Source organism: Apus apus, chromosome 17 (genome assembly GCF_020740795.1).
Source record: "Apus apus isolate bApuApu2 chromosome 17, bApuApu2.pri.cur, whole genome shotgun sequence".
Lineage (NCBI taxonomy): Eukaryota > Metazoa > Chordata > Aves > Apodiformes > Apodidae > Apus > Apus apus.
Window position 1 is genome coordinate 9,146,632 of NC_067298.1, and position 26,510 is coordinate 9,173,141.

At 41.4% G+C, this 26,510-nt stretch overlaps 1 protein-coding gene and 1 long non-coding RNA gene across 3 annotated transcripts in view; one reads left to right on the forward strand and one right to left on the reverse strand.

Annotated features, from left to right (window-relative positions):
• Positions 1-122: 122 nt before the first annotated feature.
• On the forward strand, positions 123-2,455 carry LOC127391968 (uncharacterized). Of its 2 annotated transcripts, none has more exons than XR_007891151.1 (2): positions 123-153; positions 2,185-2,455. It is a non-coding gene; the product is annotated as an uncharacterized LOC127391968 (long non-coding RNA). The 2 variants fall into 2 exon arrangements; XR_007891150.1 differs by lacking the exon at positions 123-153 and adding an exon at positions 173-293.
• A 2,197-nt stretch (positions 2,456-4,652) lies between these two features.
• PITPNC1 (phosphatidylinositol transfer protein cytoplasmic 1) overlaps positions 4,653-26,510 on the reverse strand; it is a 77,725-nt gene continuing 55,867 nt past the window's right edge. The window contains exons 6-10 of the mRNA XM_051635288.1: positions 23,389-23,484; positions 14,141-14,296; positions 13,360-13,423; positions 9,168-9,286; positions 4,653-6,186 (exon numbers count right to left, since the gene is read on the reverse strand). Coding sequence (XP_051491248.1) covers positions 6,181-6,186; positions 9,168-9,286; positions 13,360-13,423; positions 14,141-14,296; positions 23,389-23,484 — 441 coding nt within the window. The 3' untranslated portion in view covers positions 4,653-6,180. The remainder of the gene's footprint in view (positions 6,187-9,167; positions 9,287-13,359; positions 13,424-14,140; positions 14,297-23,388; positions 23,485-26,510) is intronic.

The window sequence follows — 26,510 nt, forward strand, 5'->3', positions numbered from 1 at the left end:
AAGTGTTTCGTGTCCTGGGTGCCCGCGGCCACTCGCAGGCCTGCAGCCCTGCGCGGAGGCGCCGTTCTCCTGCCGAGGGGCTGGGCCGTGAGGGAAAAGGCCTCTGTGGTTCTGCATCCGCACGGTGAAGCGGCGCTGGCTCGAGGCCTTCAGGTAGAGGCTTCAGGTAGAGGCTTCAGGTAGAGGCTTCAGGTAGATCTCTGCCCCACGAGGTGCCTGGTTTTTGCAAAGAACAAAGGGCGGGATGTTTTCCCCGGCTCCACCGGCGTCGCTGGCACCAGCAGCAGGCCCAGGTTACTGACCAGTTTGCGAGGTATTTTCGCGTGCCAGTATTTTGTTTGCTTGCAAATTTTAATGAAGCCCCAGCAATACAAGCCCAGACTGAAAAAAACACCGACAAGGCAGGTCAGGCCCAGCCCCGAGGTGTGCTCTGGCGGTGCCTCTGCTGGGGCACCCTGAACTCGGGGTCTTGCTTCTAGCACATCTGCCTGCTGGGGAGTCCAGCTGTAATTCCACCTCCTGGAGGGCAGTCACAACCTCCCCTGGGTGGGAAAGGCTCAGGAGTCCCTGCTCCCTGGAGGGCACAGCCCCCAGGCATCTCCCAGCTGAGAAGTCAGCACTGTGGGGCTGCCTGCTTCTCTCTCCTGTGCCGTTTGGTTTCTACCTTTAATGTTCTCTAGGCCTTTGTTTGGTCCTTGTGTCCTGCCCTATGCTGCTGTTAAACATTTCCACACTGAATAAGCAACTACCATTTTTCTGGTGCAGGAAAGGGTTATTTCTGTGGAACATGCCTCTGCTTAAAAGCTTAAAGAACCAAGACTGTTGGCTAAAGTGACAAGACTTGCAGACAAGTGATGGAGGATTCTTACCTTCTGAGAGGTTCAGAGTGGTCTCTTTCCAGCGTTTCCCTGCTGAAAAACTTCCTTGTCAACCAAACGGTCATTTACAAATGAATGGGCTAACACCAGACTGATGGGCACCAGCCCTGATAAAAAAACCTGAGGCACAACAAGACTTAGTACATGTTCTAAGTGGTTTAAATTTTCCTCACAGGGCCAGTTCCTTCTGGTTTTTTGATTTTGAGGAAGTGACTTGCAGAGCTGGGGGTAGAAGTGTTAATGGGTATGTTCCTTGCTAGAGGAGACCTTGTTAGAGGAAACAGCCACAATTTTAAAGAATAATTGTTGGGAGTTTATTTCCAACAAAATGCAAGGAAAAATACAATATTAAAAATAATAAATAACTTGGAAAAATAAGAAACTAAGTGATATGAATGAGAAAGATGACAATCAAATGATCCTGCTGAGCCTTGTGTTATTTAACATGCAAAGCCTTTCAAAACTTGGTCCTTCTTTGATGGTAGTGATGTATTGCCTAAGGTAGCCATCATTGCTCTAAAGAAAAGAAATTAATTACTGGACATTCAGAGTCACATAAAATTATCACAGAAATGAAATAAAACAATGAAACCTGTTTTAGTGACACAACAAAGTTACAGGAGATTGTAATTCAAATGACCATGCTGTTCATTGAAAGCAAAACATTGTTAGACTTACTTAGCAATTTTAATTTACACATATGAACCCAAGTCCAAACAATGGAAACAGAAAAGCTGCTATTGACACTTGATGAATTCTCTCTGACTGCACTCACTAATTCATAAAAAGCATATACATTTGGCTTATTTCAAATGAGAGCACATTGTTTTGAAGTTACAGTGCAGCAAGCTTCAAAGCACTTTTTACAAAATGTAGCAGTCTTGTTACCAACTAAAATTCAAGGAACCAATATTTCCATTTCAAAATCTCTACAGCAGCAATTAATGCAAGTTGGCTACTAGACGTCACAAAATCACCTTCCAGAATAATAATTAAAAAAAAAGCACAAAAGAATAAAGTAAAATAGTTTCTTTCCATAGGATTTATCCAGTCATTTACAAAATTGACCATTACATTCATAAGAAATGCCATTAAGTTTGTGTTTCAGGAACATGCTCCTCCTCGTAGTCTTTATTGATACCTCCCTTTTAAAATTTTACCAGATCTACCCTTGTAAAGACTGCAGAGAATTGCCAGTTATTCTGTATCAATTGTTCTATAGGAAATACATGAAAGTACAAGCAAAGCTGGGAGGAGGTTTTAATAGAAACTCAAATAAACTCATCATGTTACTTGCTCTGAACAGGATTCTCCTAGATGAAGAATTCCTTGTCCAGCCCAAGCATCCTGAATCCTGTAATTCTTCAGTCCCTTCAGTGCCAGAGAACAGGGCTGTTGTGCCTCTCCAGCTCTGCCTTGTGGCACCACACCCTCCAGATGCACTCACTAAATAATCACGAGTTATTTTTGCAAAAGAAGAGATGAACACCTGCAAAATACTCTCTAGTTTTCTCCTAATATACATGTTTGAAATAAAACAACAGAAATCACTGGGGCAAAATCAGTGAAAAAACCAACTCCGTTGCCTCAAGATGTTACATTCAGACCTTCCTTTCAATTTAATTTGGGGGGGAGGGTGGGGGTTTGTGTGTTTGCTGGGAATATTTGAGAAAAAGTTATCCTGCCTTAAAAACCCACCCAACCAAAACCCAGCCAAGCAGAAAAAGGCATTCGAAGCTCATCTTGACCAAGGGGGGAACGAGGGGTGGGAAAAGCCAAGCAGGACACAGCAGAGGTTACTTACATGGGCAATGAAAAGCCTGGGTATTTCTTATCCAAAGCAAGGAAAGATTACAGATCGTTTCATGTGCCTTCATGAGGAAGCAACACGGAAGCAGGAAGGCTGAGGGGGATCCTTGCTGAGGCCAACAGTGAATTCAGGCTGCTGGATCAGTAAATCTGGTCCTCCTCCAGGACAGCACTGCTGGCTGGAAGGGCCACAGCAGCAGCAGATGCAGACACTGTCTGGCATTTATCTTGACATGAGCAGTGTTCCTCCTACATCTCTGTCATGCAGCTGTTAAGATGTGTCCTGTTCAGGTATGGGAATAATTTTCCTCTGTGCTTTATCTCCAAACCCACTTCCTGTGATAAGCAATGTATCCACATGGGCTTGGGACAAGCCATTGATAGGAGTAAAGGAATGACTGTGCTGGTCTAGCAATCCGTGTCAAACCCGGACGCCACGGGGTATGTAAAAGCAGCAACATGCAAGCACAGGGCATTATGAATAGAGCTGAGTAAATATTTCTTTGACAAAGAAAAAATTCATTGAAAAACAGTAGACTTTCAGGTGGAGCAGACCTAACCCACTGCCCTATGGAAGCCAAATTCAGGAAATGAAAACACAACCAAACAATGCTCTATGTTTTCAACACACCTTCTCTGCCAACACACCAATCCTGCTACTAAATAAATAAGGATAATAAAAAAGATCAGACTAGTTATAATAATGGATACTTCATCTGCACACTTTTTAAGGTGAAATCATAAACTAATGCAGGAAAGTTTTGTTTGCATCATTACAGCAGCTTCTTTTTAAACAAAAAAATCACCACTCAGTTTACTAATCACACAGAATTACTGGGTCTGAGAAGAAAAGCAAGGAAAAAATGGACAGTAAGTGGGAGACTGCAGAAAGTGAAACCACAGCTAACCTACCAAGAGCTCCTGGATTTTGCTAGCTACAGGATTTGAACTATAAAACAAATATACACTTGTTTTCAGTGCAGGTTGGCAGTGGAATTACCTGTCCTGCTGCTAGAACTACCCTATAAATATCACACATTCAGCATAACTTCTACTGGATCTACAGCCATGGAGAAGTTCAGTGCATTCAAGCCAGTCACATCCCAGCATTGTGCTGAGAAGATGGCACAGACCTCCTGTCCAGGCAAAAGGCCATTCCCAAACTGATTGTTCAATATTCAGTGACAGTTCAGCTCTGGAGACTCTTTTTTAATCATGTACCATGTCACCAGTGGTACAAAACATCACCCACTTTGATCATATGGTTCAGGTCACAGCTGTCACCCACTGGGCACTGAACAGCAGCTGATTTAACATCTCCTGCAGCTGCCAGTGGTGACAGATCCCAACAGCACTCAGTAAAGAGCCACTTGCATGAAAGAGGAGAAAGTCCCCCAAACGGGGGTCAGCAGGGAAGGAAGGAAGGAAGGAAGGAAGGAAGGAAGGAAGGAAGGAAGGAAGGAAGGAAGGAAGGAAGGAAGGAAGGAAGGAAGGAAGGAAGGAAGGAAGGAAGGAAGGAAGGAAGGAAGGAAGGAAGGAAGGAAGGAAGGAAGGAAGGAAGGAAGGAAGGAAGGAAGGAAGGAAGGAAGGAAGGAAGGAAGGAAGGAAGGAAGGAAGGAAGGAAGGAAGGAAGGAAGGAAGGAAGGAAGGAAGGAAGGAAGGAAGGAAGGAAGGAAGGAAGGAAGGAAGGAAGGAAGGAAGGAAGGAAGGAAGGAAGGAAGGAAGGAAGGAAGGAAGGAAGGAAGGAAGGAAGGAAGGAAGGAAGGAAGGAAGGAAGGAAGGAAGGAAGGAAGGAAGGAAGGAAGGAAGGAAGGAAGGAAGGAAGGAAGGAAGGAAGGAAGGAAGGAAGGAAGGGAGGAAGGAAGGGAGGGAGGGAGGGAGGGAGGGAGGGAGGGAGGGAGGGAGGGAGGGAGGGAGGGAGGAAGGAAGGAAGGAAGGAAGGAAGGAAGGAAGGAAGGAAGGAAGGAAGGAAGGAAGGAAGGAAGGAAGGAAGGAACCACTTTGCCACTTGTCCTCCTCCTTCCACAACCTACACTTCCCTACCAGGAAACATCCTTTTCTACATTTTAGTTCCTGAGATTGAAGAGTGATTTCACAGGCAGACCAGGAAGAGCACTTCTGTTTCCTTAACATCCCCCTGCATGGGACTGAGCAGCCCCAGGAATCAATTTGTTTTTGGAAGTGACTGATTTTGTTCACCCCTTCCCTGGACAATGGCAAAGCCTGCAACCAGCTTTCTGCTAGCAGAGATTGTGCTGTTTAGGAAAGAAGCAAGGCAGGAAAGAAAAAGGAGTCTCATCTTTCCTTTACATTCAAGGTCTTACAGCATAACTACCACTCTTCTTCCAGTGAGGACAAGACCAAATTAATTGGCTTTGCTTCTCAACTGGCTCAATTTAGCTGCTTTTTTTTCAATCTTACATATGGAACACCATTGATGAACACCAATACAGACTTAAGAGATCACAAAAGGACAGGGGAGAGCTATTAAAATACATTATTTACAAGAAATAGGTGGTTTCTTTTACAAATTCTGTGCAAGATAGAAATAGTTCAATGGCCTCAAAGTCAATATTATTAATTACAGTTGGGGCTTCAATACAGTGATATTTTAGGTTTGAAAAGTTTTGATTGTTAGCTAGGCCCCAAATCCTGAGTCATATTAAGCAAAATGTGAATCTGAGTGATTGCTGTTGGTGTTCAAGTACAATGAGTTACAGGTCAAAGGTTTATGGATACACAGGAGAAGACTGAGAGTAGGAAGGGTTTTAAAATCAGCTATGAAAGAAGAAAATAGGAGGTTTTTTTTCCTGTTACCCCTGCATTCTAGTTGGCACTAATTTGCCTCAGAAGTCCTTGGCAGCTTTACTCAATACCTACTCCTAATTGCAAATGCTATGACCTAGATGAGGATTTGTAGGTACAATTCTGCTACAGAAATATCTATTTTCTTTTCTGGGATTCCCCTCAGACTATTTAATTGTATGTCAGTGAGATGCACCATATGGCTTGAAACACTACTTCAGGAATAGATAAACTAGGTTGTCTTGCATGCACTTCTCTGAAAGGTTTAAGGATCAGGTCTGAGGAGGGAAGGAATCTTCCCACACCAGTAAGATTATTTTAAGAAAAGAAAAAAACAAACAACCAGCAAACCACCATGACCTTTGTAGAAACTGAGTTACATCACTCTTGCTGTGGTAGACATGGCTTATCAGGAGGAAACATGCTGGGTTAATTTAAAGGTTTTTTTTAGCTGGATCTGGAAGAGTGAGAGTTTCTGGAGCAGACTTTTTCCGAGGCCGGTCTTTGGGAACTGTTAGGAAATCAGGAGCATCTGTGGAGAGAGGAGTGGATGGAGCACTAGATGGAGCACTGCGGGTTGAAGAAGGCATAGAAATGTTAGAGATAGATATTGCAGGTGGGAAAACCCCAATCTTCCTGTTGGTGGCTTCCTGAGTTGCTCGTTCAAACTCTCGGACTTCATCCATTGTCATGTCTTCAATGAGAGGGAAAGAAAGATAAAGGCATTAGAATAACTTCAAATGATCATTTCATTAACTCAGTTGAACTACTTCCACCCAAATTCTAAATCAGGGAATGATTGCTTATCATGCCTCTCATTAAGTGATTCTCTACATAGATGCCTACGTATTGTAATGCAGTCATTGGAGTACAACGAACGACCAGTGTCAAGTACACAAACCACATACTAATGATTCTTCTTCTACCTAGATCTGAACTGAAGGAAGTGCTACCTCTGGAATTGCTGACAAAATCAAACCATCTCCCAGGCAGTTAAATAACACACTTAGATACACAGCAAGTAGAACTTAAAAAATAAAACCAAAACCAACAACAAACAAATAGGTAGTTGCTTCCGCCTCCCCCCCCCCCCTAAATTATGAGCATGAACAAGTGAAGGATTGTCATCAGTTCATTCATCTACTGTAATTATCAAGGGATGAACAATTCTCTCTCCCCCATGCAGTTTCTATTGACTTCTGGTTGCAGCTGCATGCACGAAACTGAAGCTGTTCTGCTCTTCTACTAGTGAAGCCTAAAGAATTCTCTCTCTCTTGAGAAAGCCACAACACACTTTCCAACTTTTCCATCCAGAATCTGTGCTTAAGTCTTTATGGCCAACTGACAAATCCGCTGCTTAATTCCCTGCAAAATAGAGGCAAAATGAGACGAGAGCTTAAAGCCACTTTGCAATGGAAAATCGGGTCCGCAGATGCTTTAAAAGCAGTGAAGAGTCTTCTCCTGCAGGTGACAGGGGTGTCACAGTGCTGTGGGAACCCACAAGAGGGCAGAGCGATCCCAGCACAGATGAGCTCTGGGCTGAGCCGTGCAAAACTTTTCCGAGAAAAGCCCCAACGAGTGGCATCTGCTACAAACGGGCGAGCTGAGCAGGAAATCAGCCTCTTCTGGAACCTGCAGCTTCACAGCTACATCACCTGCAAGATGTCCACTGGGCCAACTGAAACCAAGGTTGTGGTTTTCACTGAACATCAGGTTAAATTTGTAAATTCGAAGTAGTTCATCACACCCTTTTATAGGCTCTTTGAGCTCTTAAAACTCAAAAAACTAAAACGATAACCACTGGAGTTTTAATAACTTTAAAATTCAGGCACATTGGGTGTCTGGGACACGGGGCTGTGCCTGCCATAGGAATGACAAAACCCTGCCCTTTCAGTCCATCAAAACTGGTTAATATCACCCAGCTGCAGGCATCTGGAGCCTGGGCTGCAAATGTGATGTAGGAAAAAGCTTTCTGTTGTATTGCAACATCACATGAAAGAAACAAAAGCACGCCTGCTGCCAGCTGCCCTCTCACTTCCCTGCAGTCCACATGCCAGGGACCTTTCCAGCCTACGTTGCTGTGCAGTTATTAGGAGTGAGGACTAAGCTATTTTCAAACCTGAGATAAGTGGTGGAAATAACCAGATGGTCTCAGGGGAACTGCACCTACTTGCGTTGGCGACCGATTTGAGCCTGTTTTGCTGATTTACATTTTGTTTCACCCGGCAACAGAGCGTGCAGTGTTTCTGGACTCAAAGGGATTTAAGAGCACCCTGACATCAAAGGAAGCCCCTGCTTTCATTGCAGCTATTTTCAACTGAGGGCTTCTGTACAACATGAAACAAAAGTTGCCTTGGATAAATGAAAGTGAAAGGGGACAGGAAGATTTCTCCATTTTTGTCGGCTTAAGTGAAGACTGCTGAAAGCCTGGCTAAGTGGTCACCTCCAAGACTGCTCATTTTAAATTCACACATTAAAAACTTACTGTCCCTTCAGCTGACTTGGCTTTTTAGCTTTCACTTTAAATTCGCTTCTGTTCTGATACACACTCAAGTAAAACAAGTCCTTGCTCTGAGCTAAGATGGCTCAGACTGTCTTTTTTTTTTTTTTTCTTTTCTTTTCTTCATTAATTACAGATTCTGTGCTGAGCTCAATGGCAGTTCTGTCTCATGGGAAATGTGGATGGCTGCCTTCATTCCAAGCCAAATCCTGAAGTGCAGAGCCACACTCAGAACTGATTCTCAATTTACTGCTCAGCAAAGGAGTAGCCTTGAGGCCAACAGAGCTACAGCATCACAAACCCAAGAATCCCCTTCCTGCTTATTACCTAGACAACATCACTTCAGACTGGTGACAATTTTCATTGAGTAAGAACAAAGAAAAGACCTCAACACTTGGCCCTCCAGGCCTTGCCCCACACTTTGTTATTTGAGTGAAACCATCACTGGATTCTCCAGTGCAGTTAGGAGAAATAAAGGAATAAGAACATTTCAAAAGCAAATTTAACTGCATCTTTTCTATTTGCAGAGAGTAATAACTTCTAATTTTAGGCCTCTAATTGAGGCGCCTAAATTAGGAACTTAAATACTTTCTGAAGTTTCAGAATCTGAACCAAGAACTTACACAGAAAGCTGCTCCACAAACTGCTGTTCTACATGTCTGAAAATACTTCTCACCTTGTTGGTAGCTACTCAATGACAACATTAAAATTAGTTTGAAAAGACTGAATAATTCATTAGCTTTTTCCTTCTTTTCCCTGGTGCAGCAAACAATTTTATCAGTCCCACAGAAATTTTCCACTCCCTGTGTTTCTGGCCTTTTGACTGAAGCACTCCGAACTCTTGCAGTTTTTAACTATTCAAACAATAGAAACAATAGAAAGTAAAACTCATATTTAATTTCCTCTTCTGCATCCAACTGAAATTTGAGAATTCTGTTTTTCTGGCAGACCAGGAGCTGTATATGAGCCCAACCCCACCCTTTCTTATATCAGTGGCATTTCACAGTGCACACGACAGGCAGGACTGCACTTCGTGGAGAAAGATTCTGTTCCTGCTGAAGCAAAACCTCCCCAAAATTCCAGTGACTGGTCAGCAAGATCAGTTGATTTCTCTTCTCTGATCTGTGCAGGTGTATTAGCTGAGGATGGGCAATATGTTTTAAAAATTGACATACACTTGCTTTGGCATGGCTCTCTATTTCATCCACAGTAGATGAATGTTGGTTGCAAACTTTAATGTTGGTTTTTTCATGCATATTTTTCTCGTATTCTCGAACATCATCCATAGTCATATCTGTAAAAAGTTCAAAATTGTTGGCATTTTCCATTGATTCAGTGCAAACTTAGATTTTTTTTTAATTATTTTTTTTTTAAGGAGAAGGTCTTTCAGCAGAAGCCAAAAAAGGATTTTAAAAAAAGGCATGGAGCAACTAGCTTTATGAAAATTGAGTCATAAAGGTAGTTATATCAGCCAAGGAAGGTGTGAGAAGGTTGAGTCAAAGGGAGTCAGAGAACAGAAAGGAGTGGAAATTGTTTAGGAGTACCTGAGTAACATAAGATAGGCAAAAGTGTTGAAGTGCAGGCCTTGGCAAAGGCCAAGATCTTCTAAAAAGATTTTAGAAGATCCCTTGGAATAAAGAATAGATACAGAAATATTATAAATAGTTACTTACCTTGCCAGGCACTTTAAAAAAGATTTTATGTTATCTTTGCATAGTACATCTCTTAACCAGCAAACATTCTTACTGTTAGAGCACACATCACCTTAGCTTCCAGAAGCTAACACTTCATTATACTGGTGAGTGAGTTAATAGTGAATATGCTAACAGTTTTGTAGCCTCAGGCAGTTTAATGAGTTATAAGAATTAGAAGTATTCTACAGACCAGGCTGATGCCACTGGCAGGATCATTTCTCATGGTCTAGCCGTGCCTCATGTTGCTAAACTAGTGCCCAATCTGTTAGGTGCTTGCTGTGTGACTCCAAGCAAGGATGACAGATTTTAAAAAGATCTGCCATACACCAAACTTCCAGAAAAAACACTGAGAGCCCAATGAATGGCCTTGTGACTGTGCTGTTCCATCACCACACTTTCAATACATCTGCTTGAGAGTAAGAGACCCTGGAGGCTGTCAGAATTTGGTCTGGTTTTTAGAACAGTTTGGTAACTTCAGAGTTTCACAAAAACAGCCAATCCACTTTTTTACTCACCAAACTGAAACAGCATTTTAGTAGCATGGTACACTTGGAAATGTGTACCCCTCTTGGAAATGTACACTGAGCTTTTGTTCTTGAGGCTGCATTTTTCCTTAGGTTTACTGTGTGCCACTTGGATTTGTGAATTCTTGTGTCACACCACTCCTTGTTATGTGATGTGAGGCTCTTGCTTCATTTTATGAGAGAGCTTTTAAGGAATGATACAACTTTGGCTGTTATATCAGTAGCAGAATGTAAGACTTCATCAGCAAAAAAGAAATAGAGTCTACAATTTTGCTCCAAAGGGAACATGGAACACCACAAACTCATACTCTTTCTGCTGTTATCTGTAATGAAAAGCAAGCCCATAAGCCATGTCAGTAACATGCTAAGGATGCACTTTGCCAAGCAGAGAACGTGCTATTTGTTAGTAAGTGACACTGGGAAAGTAGATTTTCTTAACAACAAAGCTAAATCCAGTTTAGTAAACGTAATGACAAGACACATTCATACTTACAGTACCAGCAATCAGTCAGTAATATCCATAAAATAACATGCTGTTTAATCATTGATTTATTAGACTGATTAGTTGATTCAGTTTAGCTGACTAACATCCTCTCCAAGTCTTTCTCAACCTTTTGATTTAAAATATGCTAATGGACACACTGGAGGCACACAGATGCTTTAAAATTATGTTAGAAAAACTCTCCCTACACACATAAACATGACAAGAGCAGTTCCAGATAAATTTTACAGATCATGTGTATTAAACTGAACTGGATGTAAACAAATTAGATCTCACTCATTCTGGGTAATAAGATATTTGGTTTCTAGTCAGCAAGTCTCACCAACTGTTCTGCTTCAGAACCATGCAGTGTGTAAGGGCTGCAGACAGCACAGAGAGTTACCTAAACTAACATTCTGCACTTTCTTTTTTTTTTTTTTTTTCATAAATCTGCTATAAATCTTGCTATACATTTAGTTTTATTCATGTCTCTTTCAGTAAGCCCACATTGTTCAGGTTTTGTCCTTAGCCTGACTATTAAGTTCTAAGTACACTATATTATTTTGTAAAAAAGATTCACTGTGATAGCCAAAACCCACAGAATAACTGTGTATCACAGTATTTCATTGGTGGAGAAAGAGTTTTTGACAGGGTGCATTCAGAGTTAGGATGGGAAAATCTGTGGTTAAATGTTTTTGGGCTAAACCTATTCCATATGTTGAATTTCCTGATTACTCACTTGACATTATCAGTAACTCCACTCAAGTGCAGATGACTCTTTGCTTCCCAGAAACATTTCTTTATGTCTTGTTTTAATAGATACTTTGGGGTAGATTTGGAGAAGACTTGTGGGCTTAATTTTTACATGAAGTCAGGCTTCTTTATTTACAGTCACCAGGTTCCCTGACTTTGTGCAGGGAAAATAACAGCTCACTACATTTTACAGGAAAAATAATAAGAAAGAAAATATCTTTAGAACTTTTTCTAACTGGATACAAAATTCTTATCTTAGTGCATGGCTATCCCAAAATAGAAGGTATCTGAGCAGCTTTCATTATTTTTGTGATCATAATAGCACAAGATTTTAACAAACTATTAAATGTATAAGAACATTGTGATTTCAAAAGCAACTTTTTCTATATTTTTAAAAAATCAGCAGAATGAGTTTGTTGTTAGATTCCAGCACAGAATTGTGCAGGTTTCTACAGTCAGGTGTGTGTGTTTGCACCAGTTGGGCTAATGGGCTATTTCTAAGCAATGCAGAATGTTTGAGTTGTGATGAAAGACAGGTGTCATTCTTATCCATGAAATGCCTAAGATGGTGTTCCTAAACATTCCAAAGCTAATCCCAAGTTCCTACTGTCTATTACAGAAATGTCTTGGCAACTGCTCAACAGGTATCTATGGTTATGGATTCATCTTACTGAGAATACATGTAAACAGCACACACCCTGTGAGCTTATTTGATAAAATGTCATTGGCTGTTTTGATATTCAGATTACTTTGTACCATTCCAAGTGCCCATTCCTACAGCTGCTCCATGGATTCAGAACACTTTTTGCATGCAGCTGCTGTTGAATCAGACCCAGTAGGTTTTACATTTCTATCAATTTTTCAGAAAGAAGGTTAGAGCTCCAGCTTCTCTTTACTGCAATCTCTATCAATAGTTTAAAACTTTTCTAAAAGTTTGGAATTGTGTTGGATCAGAGTTTGCAGTATGGAAGTGACTGCATGTTAATGCAGTCTTAATCTCAGAATGCTGGGGCTTGGAAGGGACCTCTGGAGATCATCTAGTCCAACCCTCTGCTACAGCAGGATCCCCTAGAGCAGATTTCACATGAACACGTCAAGGTTGGAATGTCTCTAGGGATGGAGACCCCATAACTTCACTGGGCAGCCTGTCCCAGTGCTCTGGTACCCTCAGAGTAAAGAAGTATTATATTTAGGTTAAACCTGCTATGTACCAGTTTGTGACCATTGCCCCTTGTCCTGTCATGGGACACCCCTGAGAAGAATCTGGCCTCATCCTCCTGACACCCATTGATGAGATCCCCCCTCAGTCTCCTTTTCCCCAGGGTGAACAGCCCCAGCTCTCCCAGCCTTTCCTCACAGATGCTCCAGTCCCTTGCTCACCTCAGTGGCTGGACTCTCTCCAGTAGTTCCTTGTCCCTCTTGAACTGGGGAGCCCAGAACTGCACAGAGTGCTCCAGGTGAGGCCTGACCAGGACAGAGTAGAGGGGGAGGAGAACCTCCCTTGACCTGCTGGCCACACTCTTCTTAATGCCCCCCAGGATGCCATGATGAGCAGCTTTATTCAAACCTGCGTGAGGTTCTCCTTAGAGGTGACATGGCAGGGGCAGCTCTTGGTGAGGGACTGATGCCTCTAGGATGAGAGGTATGGGATGTCAAGGCCCCCTGCCTGAAACAGCCTCCTCTGAACCTGCTGCCAATCCCAGAATGGTTTGGGTGGGAAGAGCCCTTAAAGATCATCTAGATCCAACTGCCCTGCGTGGGCAGGGACACCCACTGAGCTCCCTGTATTCCAGAGGTGGAACTGCGTTCAGTTTTTCATGAGCAAACTGCAGTGGGACCTGATGGGCCAGGAGAGCAAAGGACAGCCTGTGGTTCCTTAGCCCTTGCAAAGGGGCAGAGTGTGGAGCTCACTCACCGTACCACTCATCCACCCAGGCGAAGGCCTGACGGTGCCCGATCAGCAGGATGTCTCTCACCACCTGCAAAGCAAGGGGAAGGTAAACACCTCTGCAGAAACCCGGCACGTTAGGGAAGTAACACTGCTGTCTTTTGGCAAGGTTTACAGTGAAAAATACCCTGAGGGTTTTGTCACTAAAATGATAAGCCCCGGAGAGTCAGATGTGCTGGCTCTGAAGGTGCTGGAGTCCAAACTGCCCCTGGAGGTGGATCTGTTGGTGCTGGATCACATCAGCCTGGCTTTGGTTGGCACAGGAAGCCACCTGGGAACACGTAGAGACTCTTCAGGCAACGAGAGGTTCTGGAACTCTTTCTTTGTTAGTTTTTTTTAAACATGTGGGAAGTCAATACTCTGAAAATATTAACATTTGGCTGTTATGCCATTAATGAAGGTCTTAGTAGATTGATTGGAAAAAGAGTAAGAAGTTCTGCACATCATCGCTGCACGTTCAGTTTCATGTGTACTCAGAAATACTTTAGGTCATATATTTATCACAGTATTGAAAATGTTATTGTTAGTTTTTTCTCAATCTTAGACCTGAGCAGCTCCAGGCTTTGGGAAGTTTATATCCAGAGATGAACTCTTTGGCTCTGCTCCAGATCTCTCAGACCTTGAGAGGTCTGAAAGCAGATTTGTCTGAGCTCCTTATCTTCTACACAGTCACAGTTATGTTCCTGTGCAGGATAGTACTCAACTTCTGCTTATGTGAAGGATAAGAAACAGCTCCTGTTTCACTGACCTTATGTACAAATTGCTCTACTCTGGTTTGAAGTCCCCAGACTTCAAATTTCACAGTCACAAGTTTGTAGGAACACATAATTGGCTGATGAGTCTCTCTCCAGCCTTCTTTTAATTGGCCTCTCCCAGTCTTCTGTGACTTGAAATATTTAGGATCCTGCAAAACAAAGAAAACATGCTGAGAAATGCAGGAGAGGAAGTCCTGTTTGTCAGTCTGTTCAAGTAAATGTTTTGATAAGACATAAAATATGAAAACATGCTAATAAATATTATGAAAAAGTAACATGAAATGGACTTAAATGGGCACCAGGGTATATGAAAATCCATTCCTGACTTTTATCCAACAGCCACTGAATCAGTGGCAGCATATTCTTGGAGACGCTTTGACAATCCTATCATCTAGGACATTTTCTTCTATAGGAAAACAGGTTATTGCAAGTAATTCCAAGACCCTGCACTCCAAGAGCTATTTATGGCCTCTGGAAAAAAAAAAAAAAGTTGCTTCTTCAGAGCTTGTTTTTCCACTTCTCCCTCACTGTGACTTAGCAGTACTTTCTACCCATGCCTGTCTTCCTGGAATCATGTCCAATTTGAGTCTTGACACCTCAACACTGATGTGACCTTGCCAATGCCATCTTCAATGCTAAGTGCACTAGTATATCCAGCTGGGCAGCTAAGTATGAAATTCCTGCAATTTATCCATCTCGGGCTCCACCTGAGTCATGGCTCCTGTGAGTAAAACACTCATTTCAACTCTCTCTCTCTTTTGAGAACTGGCAAATCAAATAAATTGGTGCTGAAATTACAACAGCAAGACCAAAAAACAATAAGGACTTTAGTTCATCTCCAAAGTTTCCTTTCATCTGTACAAGATACAGTTTTATCTATCGAAGTGTTGTTTTTCCATATTGGTATGCTTCTAGTTCATTTTGTGGCCAATCCTGCTAATTCCATCTTGTAAATAGAAATACTTTACAGTTAAGCATTGACTTTCAAAACTTGAAGATAATGTAGTTTCAGTAAATTCATAGTGGAGCTTCTAAAATTTTTCTTCAAGAACAACCAGCAGTGCTGCTCTGTGTGGCTCTTCCCACAGGTGAGATATGGGAAGATCTTTTCAATCCATCCTTTGGCATAAGAGCAGTTAAATATGGATTTAAGTAGGTGCTTAAATTATGTGCTAAATGGAAGACAACCAGGAGAAAAAACTAACAAATTGCTAAGACTACTCTGATCTTAATTGCCTTTCATTCAGTGTGAGATTATGTATCATTCAGCATTTCTTTTTGCTAATGTTTAGTTATCTCCTGACTTTGCTTCTGATTTTATCTGTAAGCTGAAGCTCTGTCAGTACAGCTTCTTTACAAAGCTCTAATGAGGTGATACTCTTCCTTCTTCCTTCTCTGTGAAAGTCATTGCTTTTATTGCTGACACACTGTTTTCTAAATTGAAGCTTAAAGCTCACAGTATAATAAGGCTTCAATGTTAAATCACCATAAAAAACCAAGTCAGTGTCATCATATATCAGTTGTGTGTCACAACTGAGAGTCATGTGCTCTTGCCCATCTTCTCACTTGCATAAAGCTTGACCTCAGATTGATCTAGGTGTTTTTTGGTTGAAAGAGCTGTTTTAGAACTGACTATTGTCTGGAGCAATCAATATATTGATAAAAAATAAAAAAAATTAAAAAGGGATGAACTAAGACATAATATTTGGAAAGGAAAAAAAGGAAAATCATAGGAAAATAGTTTAATGTAAAGAAGGGTTTGTTGTTTCTAACATGTGATGGAGCCACTGTCTTGATGAAGCACTTCAGATACACACTCTAATAATACTGAGTGTTATGCAGAGATACTTTATATCTTTCCAGCTATAACCAGACCCATAATGGAATAACTTCAATGCATTCCAAAGGGATTTAATGTAATGAATTTGAATCAGTATCAAGTATTCAGAATTTATAAATAAAAATGAAACAATGAGCAGCAAACCTGCATGGCTGCTCAGTCATGCATGTCTCTCGTTCAAGCTGCCAGAGCCCCCTGGATGCTGTGAAAGCAGTGCCTGGCTTTCTGTTGGTTTGGTTTTGTGAAGTTAATCCAGCAGACAAGGGGACTCACAGTGGAAATAATTCTTAAACTGGTGGCCCACAAATAATCCACCTACTGCAGTTCATCCCTGACATCGCTCTTAGTTGCAAATTCCTCTCACAGCTCCCAGAGATGGCACCTTTGCTTCCCTTCATCATGCCCACTCTTCCTGAAGGACATGATGTCTGGCCACAAATTGGCTGGACAGTTTCAAGCAAAGAGCCAGGCAATGATGGACAGTTTGGGCAACTGATCTTTAATAGCTTTTATGGAAATTCCTGCCTTTCTGAGAACATTAATGGATTGACACCATAAAAGTGTAGGCTGATGAATGGGAGGCAGGGAAGGGGAAGAATTCAGAGGAACACATTTCCAGAGGGCTGTGTGAAAGATCAAGGTGTTAAAGATTTTAGTGCCTGCTTGCTCAGGGGAGCTGAAGCTCAGAGGCTGTGTATAAGCTGAGGATGGGATGTAAGATACACAGCAGCACTGAGCCAGGCGAACTTGAGAGCTTAAGCTCTGGGCTCTCAGCTCCAAGGGCATGAGGACTGTCCAGCAGTGAGTGGTCACCTGCAGGACAGCAAACAGCACTGGGCTGCTTACCCAGGTGCTAAAAAATGAGGTGTATAAAAATGTCTTGGATTATTTTTTAAAGACACAAATTCTGGCTCAGCAATTGCTTGTTCTATGGCTCATGGAAGCAAGTATTTAGGGGAAGAATCTTTATATTTATCTGTATATTTTCCATTTATTTACCCCTTCCCTAGGCCTCTGATAATGGCCACAGCCACAGAGCACACCATGCCAGGACCTTTGGTGTGACCAGGACTGCTGATCTTTTGCTCTTCAATGCCTGATACAAAGCCCACTGAAAACAATGAGAACTTTAACATGAAAGCCACAACCAAGAATGACTTTATGTGCCTAACTCCTGCCTGCAAACTGTCAGATTAAGATTCACAGCTTGGAATCCTTTCTGCCATTAGGAAAAATTCTAATATAAGAAAGAAGCAGGGATGACAATTCTTCATTAAATACAAGTAGAAATAATATTGGTACACAGCACTGCTTCTCCTCCTGACTTTCATGCTGCAGCTCACTGGTGGGGTTAGTCAGGCAGAACAAATTAGACTCATGTGCCAGGCTCACATCTCCCCAGGTCCCAGGAGGAGGTGCTGAGCACCTGCCTGCACTGGATCATGGCTGCTCTTTACTCTTCCAGTGAAAGGTTTGGTAATTTGCAAAACATAACCAGAGGCACCAGGCTAGAGCAAAGCAGCACAGTTTCTAGGCAAGAACTGTGGCACACAGGAGTTAGAACACTTCTGTGGCTGGGACCTGGGCAAGCTGATCTTTGGTCTGACCCCATTTTTATGTTATTATTTAATATAATAATTTTGTGAGTGTCTCATTTTTGCTTTTAGCCACCTATGCCTTCCTTCCTAGAGAAGCCCTCATCCAAAGAACACTGCATCTAGTCATTGTTTCCTCCTTAATTTAACTACTGGCAAAATCCTCAATCTGTTTTAGATGTAATGGCACAGCTAAAATCTTTTTGTTTAAATAACCTTCTCGTCCTTTTATCAAGCACAATTTATTAGGAAAGCCCATCTGGCAAATCTTTTGCTTCAGAGGCACAAAACCTACTCTGTATTTGCAATGCATTATTGCCAGGTGCAGGGTGATTTAAAAATAGCTCTTCTGCTAACGTAGCAGAAACATCATTACCCAGGAGCTGGGCTTATTTGAGAATGAAATGTAAAATAACAATAAAACAGAAGAAAAGCCCCAGTGTGATGGATATGGTTTAAATCTAACACTCTCCAAGTGTTTCTTACTTAGGCTGTCTGACAGTTCCCCAGCTCAACACACTTACTGTTGGAGATTCCATTATTTAACATTTAGCATTTATTTACTTAACCTTCCTCATGGACTGCAGATGTCACAGGCATCAGAGGTGGAACTGTCACCTCCCTTCCAGGAGGCAAACACCAACTTGCTGACAGTGTGGCACTGGCTTGTTGCAATGCATTTCAGATTTAACTCTGAAATGTTATTTTTTACTGAAATACACTCATTGTTTACTGGAAAATTCCAAATCCAAGTGGACATGCTTTCCCTTAGCTTTGCCATGGCATCAGGCATGATCTGAAGATCTGATACTGTTCTGCAGCTGGTAACTCCTCCTTTGTCTGTACATTGGAAGCCTGCAGGGAACATCTTGCTAACCTTGTCACTGGTCTGTCTCAAAAATTCCTTGCTGGTTGTATGGCCATTTTAGCATGGAAAAAGCTCCCCAAGCTGAGTACGTTCTGCAGAGCTGAATGTGCACTGTGCCTATGCCATGCATCCTGTCCCCTTCCTGGAAGGCACTCTGATGTACCAGAAACAGACTGACCCTTCCATTGCTTCCTTCCATTGCTTGCTTGCTTGCTTACTTCCCTCCCTCCTCTCCTTCCAATGCGTGGGTTTCTTTTTTCAGACCCCTCTTGCAGTATATTCCACCGTTGTGCTTATGAAGTGCAGTAAATTTTTTTTTCCCTTTAAGCTGAAGACCATTTCGTTTGATCTTGAATTTCAGAACCAATCCTTCATGGTTTTAGTACATGTGATCTGGCATTTTCCCATCAGCTGTAGTTGCTGGGTTTTGGATTTCAGCCTATATAGCTTGGGCTCTGAAAAGATCTGTTGATGTAAAGATGCTATTAGAGTTACGTAGAGTCATTTTTTTAAAGACATTATTTTTCTCTTTTTGGATTTTCCATTGAAATGCATTTTCTGGAAGAGCCAGCTAAGTATTTTGGAATTATAAATATTGGGAGAGTTCTGAGGTGCTAAAATATGATAATCCAGCCAGCCTTTATCTAAGCTTACAACTGAAGTTGGTGAGGAAATGGGAATTTGCATTTGTTTCTGCAGTGGCCTGTCCTGAAGCGCCTGCTGACACGTTGCACACACTCATGTGGGGGCTGAGGCAGCTGAATTAATTCAACCACCATAATTTTCTGTCTCTGTAATGGGATAGAGGTTTTGTTATTCTGAAAGCACGTGGACAGTAGTGAGCTGGACCTATTACAGTGCAGCTGGGGTAAAGTCCAAAAAGACAGCAACTGAAGAGCCTTGCAGCAGCTGCCTGAAATCTTTCCTAGTGGAGGTAACTGAGAAAGTTGATTCCATTTGTCCAACTCTCAGCTGCTTTGTTATAAACAGGAAATGAAACACTGTTAATTTTGATTATGATAAATTTGAATATGGTGGCAAAGAACATTTTGCTCAGTAGCTCACATCTACAGTAAAGGTTTCATGTTACTGAATGATTCACTTGAGGCCCTAACTCTTCAGCAGAGCTCAGATTTGTTCTTTTCTATAATTCAGATAAATATATATGTCTATATGGGGAATACATGTTGGCTGGTGATACATATTCATTGGGGGTGAAGTCACAAGGAAATGAATTTCCAAAATGTACAGCTACTCTTACCTGTAGGCTTGTACATTCTTCATACAGAAATATAAAATTCTGTATGCAATGCAATATGCACGTTCAGATTTGGAAACATATGTGGCTCCTCACAGCAAAACAGGCAAACCTGGTAGCTTGGATCTAGATTCAAGCTTTCCCTATTTGGCACCTCTCATTTAAGCTTCTTAAAAGTTTAAGGATTTTTAGGGCTCTGCTTGTAAAAAAGAAAAAAGCTGTATTTAAGATGTGGCAGCACTGGTAAGTACCCTCGTGGCTGCTTCACAATGCAGCCTGTGGATGGTCATTAAGCTAAAATTGTCATCTGCTTGGGCAGAGTCACTGCAGCTACACCCCCCAGGCCCCTGCAAGGGCAGCTCTCTTGACTGCAGAAATCAGTGAACCTCTGTGGAAGAGAGAGCTGGACTCTGTCTATGTCCCTGTAATAACAAAAATGTCTTCTGAGTCACTGTTTACTTGGTGATTTAAGTCCTTCTGTGCATGCACTCAGAGATAAGCCCTCCATTCTTAAGGGAATTCAAATAATTTGGACGAGTCTGGTCATGAGAGCGCTCGGTGCTATTGGCAGAGGTTCCATGGAAGTGTTCCTCAGTGATACAGCAACTCTCCTGAAGCCTCCAGATAACTGCACTTTTTATTCTTCAATTTTAGTTAATATACAGGAGAAGGGAAAACGTACAAAGTTGAACTCAATCATCTTCCCTTCAACTGTCATGACACTTCCATGGAACACTCTACCTCCTCACCAGTACCAGCACAACTCAAAATGAGCTATGCAATTCAAATGGAATATTATACGTACAAAGATGCTTCACACATTTTGTCTCTTTATGTGTGAATCATTATTATGTAAGTTACAATAGAAGGGAGAATACAGATATTTTTATAACATTCATGTCAGTGCCACTGGAAAATAGTTTTTTAGATCACGGGTGGTGGGAAGCAGAGAATGGTTGTTTCACTTGTTGGTACTGAGCCTGATGCTCCAGGTCCCTTGGGTATCTCCTGAACCCTCCCGTGGTAACTACAGATTTATTGCCTCTCTTGATAACAGTGTGTTACACACACAACCATATCTTTGGTGTAAAGAGATGGGAAAAACAGCACTAAAGCTGCTGTGGCTCCTTCTGTTCCAATCAATGAGTTATTTCACGCACTGACTCAAAGTAAAGGTCAAATTGCAGAAAGGAGCTTTTCATACAGAGGACTCTGAAACACTTATGATATCGACTCCACCAGCTTATGAAGGGTAACTGAACACTTTCACACTAAAAATAACTGCAATCACAAACACTCGCTTAATAGCAACTATGTTTTTAGTGCTGTCTGCTCACATCAGGAACCCCCTCTCCGAGCAGGCTCATGAGCACTAGCAAAGAGCAAGCAGCTCAAGCAGTGTGGGAACAGCTTGAATGATTGGAGAGACTTCTCCAATATACACTACAGCTAAATAACGAGAATTGCAGTTAAAAACTTGAAGCATGTTTTGAGGAGGGATGCACGTTGGTCAGGATAGAAAATAAACATAAAGCTCATTTCTAGAAGGCACTAAGTATGCTGACCCTGACACAGGACTTGCTTAATTTTCAGCATGTGAAAGATCCATTGAAACGCAGAGATTACAAACATGCCTGAAGTCCAAATCATTCTCATCGGTCTTTCTGGATTGAAGTCAGCACAGCTATCCCGTGGGACCTAATTCTTCAACCTTGAGGATTGTACTTCACTTCTAATCTTTAAATTTGGTATGAATTCAGATTAAATGATCTAAAAGCAGCCAAATTGCTGTTAATAGTGTAAGTCAAATACCCTTCAAAAGCTTAATGTTTTTAGTTACCTCTGAAACTGTTACTTGGAAGACACAGTGCGTTTCTCATTTACATGGAGTTACTTTTTTGTGCTGTTCTGATTGAAAACAGATGGAAATCACATTTACAAACATTAAAATTCTTTTTATAGTCTCTAAATTATATAAGAAATGGGAATTTGGCTTCACATTCATCCCATGGTAGCATAAACCCCCCCTATTTTGTAAACTTCAGTATGTACTGAATCAAACTGTTATTAATTGAGTATCAATCACAAGATGTGCACACTTAAATGCTAAGGTGTTCTTACTACTTTGCAGGAATCCTGAAACAGAATTTGGTAGGCAACATACAAATCATCCATCAGTACAGAAAAAACAACAGATGCTGGGCTATTTTTGTTGTTTAAACCCATACAAAACTCCATTTTGCTCCGAATCAGGTCTCTTAGATTTGTCTTTGAAACAACAACTGAAAGACTCTGAAACTCTTTTCTCACGTACCGTGAGTTTATTTTTTTCTCTATCATCAGATTATTCATATGGAAATTATGCTTAATAATTGGCTATTAAAAATAGGAAGCAAAGCTAAAAAGCTTGATGTTAAAGCTTCATGTTTGCAATGTCTGGAAATACACACACTGAGACAAAGCATCTTACATGACTCCTTTGAAACACAGTCACATACTGACCTGTCCAATAGCAGCAGTCATTCCTAAATGGAACCAGAAGACCATGGAGTTTAAATAAGATGATGGGACCAATAAGCTGGTTTATGAGGTGTTATATAATTTTTGGTACATAACAGATGGTTTTCATTATGTAAGAAAACTAATAAAATTACTTTGCGTTCTCCTGTAGACCCAATTTTGGTTTATGACCCATACATAACATTTGAAATAGGATCTATAAATGGAAGATAACAAGTATCTGACTTTTTTAGTCAGAAAATCATGTCTCCTCTGATATAGAAATATATGCATTGGCAAGCCTTCATTTTCTATCCTAAAAATGATTATGTGGTCTCGTTTTGTGTAGTCAAACAGCCTGCCATACTTATTGCAGGCTATGAATATATACTTGGCTCCAGAGGCAAATCATATCTCCAAAATTAAATGCAAGCATGGATCCGATCATCCCTCTCTAGCTCCTTCTCTTGAAACATCATTTTCCAAGTCTGAGGTTAAAGCTCATCTTCATTTGCAAAGTGGCTGCTGATGTCAGAGCAGTGACTGCACTGACCCAGAAGAAACACGCTCCTCAGAGATGTGCCCCACCAAATATGCAAGGGAGCAATTTCCAAAGGAATTCTCAGAGAGTGACTGTGCCTGCTGCCATTGATGCATTGTGGCAGATTTACTGCATCGTGCAATATGCTTCAGTCCCTCTTGGTCTTGTGCCATGGCTGCCCCTGAGCAGCTGTGCATCAACTCTCTTCTCCCAGCAGCAGATCTGTCCTTTGCTGAGACACTTTGCGGGGCTTGTTAGCCAGGCAGGGATGCAAATAAGGACACCAGAAATGTTTGAAGCTACTCAGATCTGCAAACACTTAACTGAGCTTCCTGACTCAGAGAAAAGTCCTTTTCTAGTTTGAATGAACTCAGCTGAATACCAAAGGTCTGGAACAGAATCTGTTCTGATAAGGGTATGAAAGGATTGCCAAAGGTTGGAGCCATCATCTGCAAAAGAAAGTGTCAGGCAACCTAGACAGAGAGGCTGCTGTCTGCTCCCCCTCTAATTCGAAAGCATTTAAATACTACTGACCAGCAGGATGTCACACAAAAATAAAACTGTTCTGAGTTCTGCCAAGGCTCCCCTGCAGGCCCCTACGTTCCCCTCTGCACCAGCTCCCAGTTGATCCGGCTCTCACCTCTGACTCTTTGTAGTAGCGCTCGGGGACCTCATCGCTGGCGATGTCGATGAAGCAGACTTCTCGCTCCAGGTCCTTCGCTTCCTTGTCAAAAATCTGCAAGAGTTAAGGAAAGTGAACACTGTAACAGAACAGCACCCTTACAAAATCCACCTGGAATAACAGCTACAAGCCATTTGCACTGACTGGAATATTATATTTTTGGCTTGTGCCTGAACAGCTCCTGCTGTAAGATACAAAAGTTTTTGCAGTCACATCCTGCAGCCCCTGCAGACATGGGAGAAAATGCTGTTCTCAAGGTCAAAGGCAGGTCTTCCCGAGCAACATTAACAACAGTTTGAATGAGTGACACCACAGGTTTTTTGGGGAGCAATCCACCATGTCAGGTGAAGAAGACAGCAGACTGTTAAATGTGAACATGTTGTGTTCAGCACTTCCTGCTCACACTGCCCGTCCTCCTTGTGCTTTTTGGAACAGAGACTTTGGCCACAATAAAGTCAACAACCAGGTTGGGTTTTATTGTGTTCTCTAATCTTTGAACTTGATGCCATCGCTGTGTAAAAGCCTGAATTTCTGGACTCTGAATGTTTCTGACCTTTTCACTCTTAGGGATGGGCCTGTTGTGTGAACTCATCAGGCTTAAGTTGCTCTTATGCTGAGAATCAAAATTTTGGTTGAACTGCTCTCAGTGGAAGCTGGAAACACATTTTTATGTTAATCCTTTAGGACCTGGTTTTGAACACCAAGTCCTTTGTTCTATGCAAGGCAAAGGATGGGTATATTTTGAAAATGCGACCCGTTTGCATCTGCAGCATCGCATGCGTTGTGCCTGTGTCTATAATTTAATTATTCAGGCATCTTACTGACCCATGTGTCTGCAAAAAATTTCTGCTTATGATTCTGGGACTTGGGAAATAGAGACTAGTTAAAAGGCCATCATGAATTAGTGCCAGAACATTCAGGGAAGCTGTGCATACACTGTCAAGATCAGCAACAAGCTAACGATGTGTTTTTTCCTTTGGGGCACAATGTTCTATAGCTAAGGTTTCCAGGAAACATAAATACTATTTTATTATTTATTTTAAAATATAAAATAAATGTAGTGAATGCTCTGTTAATTTCATTTCATCCTAGAGGAATAGTTATAAATACAAAATTCCAGAAACTATTCAGTAACAAGAAAGCCACTTTGTTCTTTCTGAGAGAAATGCAGCTGCCCACGTGAAGCGCTCCAAGGGAGCAATGGGCTGCAAGGGGCAAGTACAGCAGCTGGGAAGGAGAACAGTGCTGGGAAACCACAATCCAAATAAATGAAAAGCTGAAGTTTGACTCTACAATTTCACCTTGTCTTGGTAGTTCACAGAAGTGGAACGAAATAGGCAACACTGAATGTTTACTGAACTGGACATAAAATGTCTGAAACTGCAGAAGAACAGAACAAAGCAAAACTTTAGTCTGTTTTTATTTGTGAATTTGTTTTCCTCCTCCAATCCTTGTTTTATGAAATATTTATGTTGATTATTTGAACAAATTTGAGCTGAAAGGTCCTTCCCCTGTAGTGCTTTTTCTTAGAATTGGGTTCCTCTTAAAAACATGTGTTACATTTTATATATACAATATAGGTCACTTTTTATAAGCTTCCTTGCTTGCTTTTTTTCTAAACAAATTTGGGAACATGAACGAATCCCTGGGTGAAATCAGCTAAACTATATCTGGAACAAGATGCATTTTACCATAATCTCTGAGCATTAAATAAAATAATGGAGATTTCTCTTAAATGGACATGACCAGGTCATCTGAGGCTCTGACTCAGTATATGGTTTAAGCACAAGCCTAATAAATCCAAGCACATGCACATCTCTGCACAGGGACCTAAATGGGAACTATTTTCCAGTATCTTATCTGAAGAAATGCACCCTGCTCTGCCACAGACTTGATCCACATATTGCACCTCTAAGTAATACAATTTTAAATTCTTTTCCTCTCTTTAAAATGCCTTGGTAGAAGTGGGGCTGACAGATGCCTTTGCCAATCTGTCAAAACCAGGAGGAATCTTTCAACCATTTTAACTCTGCCTTATTTGCTGCTTAGGTTTTCTGACCATTCCCTCCATCCCAAGAGTGTGTCAAATGACATTCTCACTTTCCTTTGCTGGCAGAAGTTGTTGTCTGATCATTTATGCATCTTCCCTTCCTAAATTGTCCTCACAAGACTTTCAGATAGATATTTAATGATCTCGTTCTATCAGCAGTAGAAAACAAGAATCATTAGAGAGCAAGACCAATTTTTTTCTTAGCTCTAATTCTTTTATTGCCTCTCCTAGCCACACAATCTGGGATTGCCTTAAAGCCTGCAGGGAGGGTGGGTTTGTTGCATTTGTGATCAAAGAGACTAGAGAAATTAAGAAGTTTTAAAGGAAGAGATTAAAGGACACAAAAAGAAGCATAAGGCTCCCAATCTGTGCAACTGTATTTCCAAATGTGCAGCAAACGAATGGTGAGAACAATCTGTATCCTTAAAAAGATGATGTAGAAAGGCAGAATATTCAATATTATATTGGAAAGAACTGGAGAGGCTTTACGTTTGGAAGCCAAGTAATTAATTAAGAGTGAAATACACAATCAAATGGAAAACAAAGAGTAACATCCAGGCTGAAGTGTCCTTTTTGCTGTGGGTCTGGGCTTTTCAGGGAGGTGTTGTGACAGCATTTTACAGCAGACAAACACTTCCACTTTCTAAGAGGAATGACAGCTCATCATTACTTAGACAAATTCCCCCACAGAATGACAAAAAGGGAAAGGTTTTAATTGGGTCAGTGGTTTCTTTTGGGGAAAATTTACAAAAAAACCCTGGCAGATGATTCCAGTTCCTCAGGAAAGAAAGTGATTTAAAGTGCTGGTGTATTTAAATTTCTTTCCTTTCTTTTCCTTGTGATCTACAGTGACATACTTTGCTGGTGACTTCTCTTTCCCTGCAGCCAAAGCCAGAACAGAAAGTCAGGTTATGAGCTGATGATACATCAACAACAAATTCAGCATCTTTTTTCTACAAACTCCTTTTCCGTTTTTCTTCCCTCTCTTCTAATCTCAGGCTAAATTGGTGGCTTCAACCTCATTCAAATT